The 11,831-nt window shown below is 44.3% G+C and overlaps 1 protein-coding gene across 1 annotated transcript in view; it reads left to right on the top strand.

Annotated features, from left to right (window-relative positions):
• Positions 1-5,980, top strand: part of NUCB1 (nucleobindin 1) — a 30,433-nt gene extending 24,453 nt beyond the window's left edge. Inside the window, exon 13 of the mRNA XM_075280244.1 lies at positions 4,336-5,980. Coding sequence (XP_075136345.1) covers positions 4,336-4,460 — 125 coding nt within the window. The 3' untranslated portion in view covers positions 4,461-5,980. The remainder of the gene's footprint in view (positions 1-4,335) is intronic.
• Positions 5,981-11,831: the final 5,851 nt, after the last annotated feature.

An 11,831-nucleotide genomic window follows, 5' to 3' on the forward strand; every position in this document is an offset into this window, starting at 1 on the left:
CAGGCCAGTCCTCATTCCTGACAGGTGGTTGCTAGATCTCTCTAATAGGCACCATTGTCTCCCCTGCTTAGTTGTGCAAATGCAGGTGTTGTGGCAAGACTGTGACAACTCCCTTTAAAGGGGTTGTCTGGGATAACTGGAAATCCCTACACTAATCTAAACACCCTCTTACTTTTAAATAACCTATTAGTCAAAAATGTATAGTTATCCATATCCCTGGGGCAGTCATGTGACCACCCCAGGGACATTTTCGGATTATCTCCGATGACTATCTGTTTCCCCATTTCCGGAAAGGAATAGTCACTACTACCCACCCCCCTCCCACCCCCATTATACTTACCCTGGAGAAGACCTATCTGAGTGTTGGATTTTATGATTGATGGGGGCTGACATCTCACTGATCCTAAGAGTGATTAGTTTTTGTTGGAACAATGATTCCCTCCCCCAACCACTCGATGAATGAATGAGGCTGACAAAGCCGAGTGGCCAAGAGCACCACTAAGCAGGGAAGAACCGTCATTTTGCAGGCTTTGATTGATAGAACACCCATTATTATAAAGAGATGACATAACTACCGTATTTTTCAGACCATAAGACGCACCCAGGTTTTAGAGGAGAAAAATAGGGAAAAAAAATTTTCAGGCAAAAAATGGTAAAATATTTAATATATGGGAGTTGTAGTTTTGGAACGGCTGCAAGGCCACATTGACAGGTGACCTTTTCAGACACAGGGATACCTAATGTGTATGTTTCACAGTAATGTTATACTTTTATATGTATTCTAGGGAAAGGAGGTGAACTTTTATTTATTTTATTTTTTATTATATTTTTTTTAAGTGTTTTTTTTTTTTTTTTTTTACTATTTTAATATCCCCCGCCTAGGGGGCTTGAACCTGCAATCATTTGATTGCAAGTCCCATAGACGGCAATACAGGTGTACCGTATTTTACGGACTATAAGGCGCACTGGACTATAAGCCGCATTGCCGATGAGCGCCTTATAGTCCGTCTCGGTTCATATATAAGGCGCACCGGACTATAAGCCGCAGTCCGGTGCGCATTATATCTTATTGAAAGCGGCGGCAGGCAGACTTTGCCAGCGGCCGCTTAACCCCCCGCGTGCCAGCCGCTTCTATTGGAAGCGCTCGGCAGGCGAGGAGGGGCTCTATCAGCAAAATCATGCTGATAGAGCCCAACCGTAAACGTTAGATTAAACTAAAATAAAAGCCTGAAACAGAATGTGAAACTTACCGAGCGGTGCAGGGTGGGCGGGCATTCAGGCCTCCTCTTCCTCCGATGTTCCGTCCTCCTCCGGCGCTCGCAAGCTGATAATGGCCAGGGCACATGCGCAGTAGAAGCATTATGATATTGCGCATGTGCCCGGCCATTATCAGCGAGCGCCGGAGGAGAAGGACGGAACATCGGAGGCAGAGGAGGCCTGAATGCCCGCCCGCCCTGCACCGCTGGGTAAGTTTCACGTTCTGTTTCAGGCCGGCGTGACAGCAGGGCTGCCGGACACTTCCTATTCATTTCTATGGGAGCCGGCATGCGAGCGCTCCCCATGGAAATGAATGGACTGCTTTTTTCCATTCATTTCTATAGGGAGCGCTCGCATGCCGGCTCCCATAGAAATGAATGGGAAGTGTCTGTCCATTCATTTCTATGGGGAGCGCTCGCATGCCTGCTCCCATAGAAATGAATAGGAAGTGTCCGGCAGCCCTGCTATAACGCCGGCGTGTACGACTGTGATACACGCCGGCGTTCGGTAGTGTGAATGCACCCTTACGGTGCCTTTTATGTATGTATGGAAGCGGCACGCAGTCTTTGCCGCCGCTTCCATCCATATATAAGCCGCACCGGACTATAAGCCGCACTTACGATTTCTGAGGAAATCGTAGGTTTTTATGTGCGCCTTATAGTCCGGAAAATACGGTATTGCTGTCTATGGGAGATTCTATACATTACTATCGCGGAGGGTCATAGACCAGCCGCGATAGTAATATACACTCACCGGCCACTTTATTAGGTACACCATGCTAGTAACGGGTTGGACCCCCTTTTGCCTTCAGAACTGCCTCAATTCTTCGTGGCATAGATTCAACAAGGTGCTGGAAGCATTCCTCAGAGATTTTGGTCCATATTGACATGATGGCATCACACAGTTGCCGCAGATATGTCGACTGCACATCCATGATGCGAATCTCCCGTTCCACCACATCCCAAAGATGCTCTATTGGATTGAGATCTGGTGACTGTGGAGGCCATTGGAGTACAGTGAACTCATTGTCATGTTCAAGAAACCAGTCTGAGATGATTCCAGCTTTATGACATGGCGCATTATCCTGCTGAAAGTAGCCATCAGATGTTGGGTACATTGTGGTCATAAAGGGATGGACATGGTCAGCAACAATACTCAGGTAGGCTTTGGCGTTGCAATGATGCTCAATTGGTACCAAGGGGCCCAAATAGTGCCAAGAAAATATTCCCCACACCATGACACCACCACCACCAGCCTGAACCGTTGATACAAGGCAGGATGGATCCATGCTTTCATGTTGTTGACACCAAATTCTGACCCTACCATCCGAATGTCGCAGCAGAAATCGAGACTCATCAGACCAGGCAACGTTTTTCCAATCTTCAATTGTCCAATTTCGATGAGCTTGTGCAAATTGTAGCCTCAGTTTCCTGTTCTTAGCTGAAAGGAGTGGCACCCGGTGTGGTCTTCTGCTGCTGTAGCCCATCTGCCTCAAAGTTCGACGTACTGTGCGTTCAGAGATGCTCTTCTGGCTACCTTGGTTGTAACGGGTGGCTATTTGAGTCACTGTTGCCTTTCTATCAGCTCGAACCAGTCTGGCCATTCTCCTCTGACCTCTGGCATCAACAACGCATTTCCACCCACAGAACTGCCGCTCATTGGATGTTTTTTCTTTTTCGGACCATTCTCTGTAAACCCTAGAGATGGTTGTGCGTGAAAATCCAAGTAGATCAGCAGTTTCTGAAATACTCAGACCAGCCCTTCTGGCACCAACAACCCTGCCACGTTCAAAGGCACTCAAATCACCTTTCTTCCCCATACTGATGCTCGGTTTGAACTGCAGGAGATTGTCTTGACCATGTCTATATGCCTAAATGCACTGAGTTGCCGCCATGTGATTGGCTGATTAGAAATTAAGTGTTAACGAGCAGTTGGACAGGTGTACCTAATAAAGTGGCCGGTGAGTGTATATCTGTGACAAGCCTGGGAGCCTTCATTAGCTCCCGGCTGTCATCGGAACAGGTCGGCTCCTGCGGCCTCGCCGTGCAGGAGCCGGCCTGCATCACTAAAGGTATGGGGCCGGTGGGGACCGGCCCCGGGGCTAACTGACTGCCAGGACCTGCGGAGGAGGAGCGGATTTGCAGCATGGCCGCGCTACTGTCACCACTGGTTTTCTTCAGCGGCAGTAGCGCGGCAATCTGCAGGCCCCGGCAGCTAAGACAGTCCCCGGCATCTGCTGTAATAGACCGGCGGGTGCCGGGGAGTGTCTTAGCTGCCGGGGCCTGCAGATTGTCACACTCCTGCCGCTGAAGAAAACCAGCGGTGGCAGTATCGCGGCAATCTGCAGGCCTCGGCAGCTAAGACACTCCCCGGCATCCGCCGGTCTATTACAGCAGATGCCGGGGACTGTCTTAGCTGCCGGGGCCTGCAGATTGCCGCGATACTGCCGCTGAAGAAAACCAGCGGTGACAGTAGCGCGGCCATGCCGCAAACCCACTCCACATTCAGACTATAAGACGCACCCTCATTTTCCTCCGAAATTTGGGGGGAAAAAAGTGCGTCTTATAGTCCGAAAAATACGGTAGGTTTTAGAGGAGGAAAATAGGGGAAAAAACTTTGAAGCAAAAACTGGTAAAATATTTAATATATGGGAGTTGCAGAGTTGCAACAGCTGCAAGGCCACTTTACCGCCTGTTTTCTACTATAAGGAAGCTTGATAGATTTATTAAAGTATATTACAAAAAATATTCACCACACAATAACAAAAAAAAGTCAATGAAATGGGAGTTCCACTTTAACTTTATATACTGTATACTTTCTAGGGCAGGGTTGGGAACCTTGGCTCTCCAGCTGCTGTGAAACTACAACTCCCAACATGTTCCACTTATTTCCATGGGAGTTCCAAGAACAGCAGGGCAAGTATGCATGCTGGGAGTTGTAGTTTTGCAACAGCTGGAGAGCCAAGGTTCCCTACCCCTGTTTTAGGTTATTAACACAGTCAGTCCATCTTGATAAGTAATAGTTATCTGCCTCTAACTAGCTGTCACGGTGTCATCTTTGTGCAATCTGTTTCAACAGTGAAACAAGAGGATGTCCACCCAGGACCACCAGGAGAAGTACATGTAGCTCCTCCAGGAGATGCAGTTCAACAAGAAAATAAAGATTCAGCGCCTTCCCAGGAACATCAGGTTCAGCAAGTCTAACGGTAGAAAGTTGGAGACGCAAGGGAGGAGAACGCGGCGGGGAAACAAGGATTGGTCACCTTCATCTTGGCGTCTCTACCCTGTATCCCTCTGTTCTCCTGAATTTCAAAGTCAAGGGATGTGCAATTGACCGCTGGGTAAATCTCTCACATTGGGAATCTGGCTTCTTGTTTTCAAAAAACAAACTTAAAATGAAACAACAAAAAAATGATAAAAGTAGAAGACTGTGGGAAGTTAAGTAGGTCTTACCTTGGAGAAGCACCTTTCTGTTTTCATCATTGCACAGAATGCCATCCATATTTCTATATCATGGATTGGTCTCGTAGTCATATTGTGTCTCTGCAAGTTAGGAGTATATAATGTACGCAGCGTCTCCTCTAGTGAACATGTAGTAATCCTTATCTAGACATGTAATTGTGCTACTTCAGTTTTCTCTGTCCTGTTTTATGGAAGTGCCAGCACCAACAGAAATGATGGGGCATTGTAAGGTCTGTTGGAGTTATACAATAGTTTCTCCGCTTACCCTCAGTGTACCAGAACCCATGGAGCACCGTAACCCCTTAAGTACTGCTAAGGTCTTTTCTTGCAACATATCACATGAAAAGTAAATTCCAGTTGGCTTTTACCTTTCTATATTATGGTAGACCGTGGAGTCCTTGAGGAAGGAGTAGAGCAAAATGTGACAAGTATTTGAAAGCTGTCCAATGCAAAGGCAGTAGAGTTAATGTATATTGACCAGGTTAGCAGTGTTCGCACTTTTACCCTGTTATGAATGTCCTTGCGTTGAGGACCAGAATTCCCTCTGTTTTAGTGTTAAATCGGTGCAGATCTATCCATACGACAGTGGTGCAACGCATTTCAGGACTGCACTAAGCCTTACTTCAGGCTGCCTATTTTGTCAAAAGGAAACCATCAGCACCATCTTTAATTTGAAAAATTTCTGTAGACCTTACTACAGTGGTATACCCTTGTGTTTCTAGCACATCTATCAGAGATCTCTCTGAAAGTACTGATCTGGCCCATACAGAATCAGCCATAAAGGTTCTGGCAGCAGTCACACTCTATATTGCAATAGTAAAGCAAGTGAGCATGAGTTGCAATCCCCAACACAATCCTTGCCCATGAGAAGTGCTGTTTCAAGGGAAGAGGGGGAGGGGAGATTTTTTTTTTTTTTTTTTCCTTCTAATTTCAAACCCCCTCAGTAGTGAGGGAACCACATTTCTTTTCCCCTTGGTTACACCCATAAGCCTTGTTTTATGAATGACTAATGTTTTTGATAAGCCCTGATCCAGGTCTGACCTGTGTTATATTTACACACTATGGGTGACAGGGTTTTCTTCTTGCATCCATTGATAAATTACTCCATATTGAGAATTCCCAGATATTTTCTCCAGGTATGGTGCCAGAAGGCACTGGGTCATAGCAGCCGAGAGACGTGCAGCTTAAGATTACATATAGTTAAGCTTTTATCTGAAATTTTCCGGACGTTTTTTTTTTCACTCAATAAAAATGGAAATGTCTGTACTGTATGAATTACATTTCATGATTTTACATTTTTGACTTTTCCACTAACAATAACGTGTTCATTGTAAAGGAACAGTCTGAATAAAAGTCATACATTGACATGGCAAGCCACACGGATTTCAAAGGGCACCAAAAAGATGAGCGTGCCCCCTCACACCCTGCTCTAGGGATAACATAGCTCTGTACAACAGGCATGTCAAACTCAGGGTACCCCGAGGGCCACGAGTAACAAGAGGTTGTTGCGAGGGCCGCACACAGCAGCTAATGTCACACACGTATTTTAACAGCAGTCATGAAAACAAGATATGAAGTAGTAATATGTAACAGCAACATATATTTGCAGTGCGCAACAGCAACTAATATATTTAACAAAAATACAGCAATTAAAAACTAAACATTTATTTGCTATCATTTTTTTCAATCTTTTTTAGATTATAAGTGGTGATCAGTCAGCCTTGTTCTCTGAGAAGATTTTGCTAGTGTCATAAAAGAAAATTCTGTTTACATATACACCCTTCATCTGCCCCCAGTTTCATGTCCCCCCTCCATCTCTGCCCCCAGTTTCATGTCCCCTCCATCTCTGCCCCCCAGATTCATATCCCCCCCCCCGTCTCTGCCCCCATATTCATGTCCATATCCCCCCCCGTCTCTGCCCCCATATTCATGTCCTCCCCCCCCCCCCGTCTCTGCCCCCATATTCATGTCCCCCCCCCCATCTCGGCCCCAGATTCATGTCCCTCCTCCATCTCTGCCCCCAGATTCATGTCCCTCCTCCATCTCTGCCCCCAGATTCATGTCCCTCCTCCATCTCTGCCCCCAGATTCATGTCCCTCCTCCATCTCTGCCCCCAGATTCATGTCCCTCCTCCATCTCTGCCCCCAGATTCATGTCCCTCCTCCATCTCTGCCCCCAGATTCATGTCCCTCCTCCATCTCTGCCCCCAGATTCATGTCCCTCCTCCATCTCTGCCCCCAGATTCATGTCCCTCCTCCATCTCTGCCCCCAGATTCATGTCCCTCCTCCATCTCTGCCCCCAGATTCATGTCCCTCCTCCATCTCTGCCCCCAGATTCATGTCCCTCCTCCATCTCTGCCCCCAGATTCATGTCCCTCCTCCATCTCTGCCCCCAGATTCATGTCCCTCCTCCATCTCTGCCCCCAGATTCATGTCCCTCCTCCATCTCTGCCCCCAGATTCATGTCCCTCCTCCATCTCTGCCCCCAGATTCATGTCCCTCCTCCATCTCTGCCCCCAGATTCATGTCCCCTCCCATCTCGGCCCCTAGATTTGTCCCTCCATCTCTGCCCCTAGATTCATGTCCTCTCCATTTCTGCCCCCAGTGTCATGCCATCCTCTCCATCAACAATAAAACCAGAACAAATAATTAACAATAAAAATATATATAACAAAAATATATGTATATATATAAAAATAAATAAATACATATTTATTTTTATATATACATATATTTTTGTTATATATATTTTTATCGTTAATTATTTGTTCTGGTTTTATTGTTGATGGATTCTGACACGATCCTATCCCTTGCTCCCTCATTGTTTTATGATAATAGGTTACGTGTGTGTATTCTGATACGCTTGAAAAAGGGGGAATCCCCGAAACGCTGTTTTTATTGCGTCGTGTTAAGAATTTCAATAAAGTGCTTGTTCATTCTCATCCCATCTGGAGTAGCGCAGTGTCCATCTGTTTGGTCGAGATCTTCTGTTCATCACCTCCCCAAGGGGTTGTAGGACATTCCTGCTGCTGTTTTATCTCCAGTAACACCTACTATTGAACTGTCAAGTAACTTCTTTCCACGTAGGAAGAGACAGCGGAAGGTTGCTCGGTACACAAATTTGTGTGTTTTTTTTATGCCATCCTCTCCATCTCTGCCCCCAGTGTCATGCCGTCCCCTCCTTCATCTGCCTTCAGTTTCACGTTCAACCTCTGTGTACACACATTAAACTTACCTTCTCCGACGACTCCGAGTCCTCGCTCCCCCGCCGCTCTCTCGCGCGCGCGCTAACAGTTGTAGACGCGATGTTTGACATGCGGGCTGCATGTTTGACATGCCTGCTGTACAATATACCAGGGGTACAATGCTTTTTAGGTTTTAGAGCTAAATTCAAATGCAATAATTCATATTTATTATTAAAGGGATTCAATCATTAAAATGCTATTTTTTGTCCCTAACACGTAGGAATAGCCTTAAGAAAAGCTATTCTCTTACCGTTAGATGTCTTCTCCGCGCCGCCGTTTGGTAGAAATCCCGGTTTTCTTCTTATGTAAATGATTTCTCTCCCAGCACTGGAGGCGGTCCACAGCACTCAAATAGCACTGGGGGTGTCCCAAATGCTGCTTCAAACTTCTAGGCATGCGCAGTCTGCCATTGGGCCTCACGCAGAGCCGACTGCGCAGTCCTGTGGCCACTTACACAGTAAACTAGTGTAAGCCCCCATTTTCTTGTGGCTGCTTACACAGTCAGTGCACTCTCAGTGCAAAAGGGCAAATTGAACTGCCCAATCCCAATATAGCTACATGTGTTGACTTGGGCACATGGCATGATTTTCATACAGCTGTCAGTTTTTAGTAATCCTTAAAAGTTAGGTTATAGATCCCTCTATATTTAGTGAATAGTTCAGAAAGGATCTGAGGCTTTATATCCGTGTCCTGATGCACTGTATACAGAATGTGTGTGGGTTACATTCTATTGATAGCTATTAAAAATTTATTAAAATCTGACTTTGTGTAAAATTAATATATCTAATCCACCTTTATCAGTATTGTTGCTGAGAGAGTCTGATTTCTGGTCACCTCTTGGCTCTTTCAGTTTCTATAAAAATGTCTTCTCCCAGGCTAATTTAGATAACTTGTGCCATTTTACATTATCCATCTACTTGAACACAAGTCAGTCTGCATTTTACATGTAACTTTTTCTCTTGAAAATAGTCCCACAAATCATGGTCGGAGAAAGTCTCCTCGATCCTCCTCATTCTGACGTTGTTCCATCTTCCAAGTCATATATTGTAACTGTTATATCTTTTTCTAAGGTATTATGTGCGTTGATATGGTCATTGTGCAGTGATATACTCCACTATTTTGGACTCCATGTTCACGTACAGTTGCAGCTCTTATTGTGGCTTTGACATTCGCTTCCAGAGAAAGCAGCAGTAGTGTGTCAAGAAGCTAAGGCAGCGTTTTCTGTGAGGGAGACCCCTCAGAAATATCAGAGGCCTTAGCGCCTGATACTAGTGGTACTCGGATGAGGTGGGCTACTGAAAAGATTTGAGTTTGAGGCCTTTGCTACTGAGAGATTTAAACTTTTGAAGACTGTAGAGAACCTTGGAGTAAGTTATGTGAAAAACTGAGTTTAGCTGCAGTGCTTTTTCCTCAAACTGCCCCGCTCATGGCCGTAATATGCAGTTGTCCCTCTTATGGTTGAGAGAGGGGGTGATTTGGATTGTAGCCGCTTTAGACAAGTCCTGGAATACAGTGCCATTAGTGAGCAAGCTGTATCCCCTGGATTTTTTGATCCAGTCAGGAAGTGACATAATGTCATTTGGATTATTAGGGATATTACAGCTCAGTCACATTAAAATTAATTTGCCTGGCACACAGTGTGACCTTATGACCAACAGATGTGATGGCATTGCTTGAGGAGCAAGTCCTACGTCAACCCTTGTTTATAGCAATACACGTTCTAGAACAGGGACTGGCATTTTTTTTTTTGTATTGTATGTGTGGATTTAAAATAAGACTGATGTAGACTAATTGTAAGGCTGACGACCCCTACAATAAAGTCCTAGCACAACATATAAGCTGTGTTCACATGGTGAAAAAAAAAAAAAAAAGCATACATTAGAAAATGTGTAAACAACAGCTTTAGACAGTCATTCCTGCTGATATTAAATGCACTTAAAGTTTATTGGTGTCAAACTTACCCTTATCTGCTTAACCCCATTCTGCCATCTGCCGTAATAGTACGGCACTGCTGGGAAGGACTTCCCGCAAACCGCTGTAGTACTACGGCAGCTGTGTATGCACCATGCCCTGCGAGTGTCAGCCGTATGTTACGGCTGACAATGCCCTGTAACACCCGCGGTGGGAACCGGGTCCGCTCGTGGGTGTTAACCCCTGAGATGCCGGCAGTCATGTTTGAGGTTGGGTCATTCCGTGTCAAGTGAACCAATGATTTTTCCCTCTATATTTTTAATTCTTTTGAGATTTTGTTATTTGGTAATAGTGTGTCAGAGAATGCAAAATGTGAAGAAAAAAAAATTCTAGAAATTTTTTTTGATTTTTAATTGATTTTCAAAGTTCAGAAAAAGTGCGAATTTCTGTGTTGCCTGCCTTTACATTTCTCCTCATAACTTAGGCTAGGAAAAAGATAGAGAAACAAAATAAACGCCATTCTACTCAGAACTATACAGGCTTTCACCAAATATGTCACAAGAGTATCTTTGTTAATATTTTACCCATGTGAACGCAAACGCAAAATTTTAAAATGCATTTCCGAAAAAAATGTTTTATTTAAAAATTTCAAAAAAATGCACATGGGCCTGCTATGCCCTTAGCCACATCTGTACCAAAATTCAAGTTGGGATCGCGATGGGATAATATTTTAAAACATAACTATTACAGTGTCATTCCGAAAATCTTGAATTCAGATCTGTTCAGCCTGTGGTCTAAAAGTGTGGGGTCTATATGTGAGATACTAGCTGGTACCCGCGACTTCGTCTGCGGTGATTGTAGAAGTGGGTATATACAGGTGTGGGTAAGGTTTTCGTACTGTGTATAAGGGATGGGATATGAAATGTAAGTTTGTATCTTGTTTTTGCTGTAATTCTGAGAATACGTGAGACTTTTGTGTTGAAGTTAATTTGTAGTTGAGCTGCTATACGGTGTTGTGAGAAACTTTACATAGTGACTTTGGGACAGAGGTATTTGAAGTTAACCCTTTCCCGCCGATGGCATTTTTTTATTTTCGTTTTTTACTCCCCTCCTTCTAAACCCCATAACTTTTTTATTTCTCCGCTCCCAGAGCCATATGAGGTCTTAATTTTTGCGGGACAAACTTTTCTTCATGATGCCACCATTAATTATTCTATATAATGTACTGGGAAGCAGGGAAAAAATTCAAAATGGGGTGGATTTCAAGAAAAAAATGCATTTCTGCGACTTTCTTACGGGCTTTGGTTTTACGGCGTTCACTGTGCAACCAAAATGACATGTCCCCTGTATTCTGTGTTTCGTTACGATTCCGGGGATACCAAATTTATATGGTTTTAGTTACATTTTGACCCCTTAAAAACAAATCCAAAACTGTTAAAAAAATTTTTTTTGAAAAGTCGCCATATTCCGACAGCCGTAACTTTTTTATACGTGCATGTACGGGGATGTATACGGCGTCCTTTTTTGCGGGACTGGGTGTACTTTGTAGTTCTACCATCTTCAGGAAATGTTATTGCTTTGATCACTTTTTATTCAAATTTTTATCAGAATCAAAACAGTGAAAAAATGGCAGTTTGGCACTTTTGACCATTTTTCCCGCTACGGCGTTTACCGAACAGGAAAAATATTTGTATAGCTTTGTAGAGCAGGCGATTTTGGACGCGGGGATACCTAACATGTATGTGTTTCACAGTTTTTAACTACTTTTATATGTGTTCTAGGGAAAGGGGGGTGATTTGAATTTTTAATCCTTTTTTTTTTGTTTTTAATATTTTTTTTTTACTTTTTTTAAACTTTTTTTTTTGCATTTATTAGACCGCCTAGGGGTATTGACATGGGTGGGCGGTGTCGCGGATTGTCATAGCGGTGGGGGTTGGCAAACATGGCTGCTCCGGAG

This window comes from Leptodactylus fuscus, chromosome 6 (genome assembly GCF_031893055.1).
Source record: "Leptodactylus fuscus isolate aLepFus1 chromosome 6, aLepFus1.hap2, whole genome shotgun sequence".
NCBI lineage: Eukaryota > Metazoa > Chordata > Amphibia > Anura > Leptodactylidae > Leptodactylus > Leptodactylus fuscus.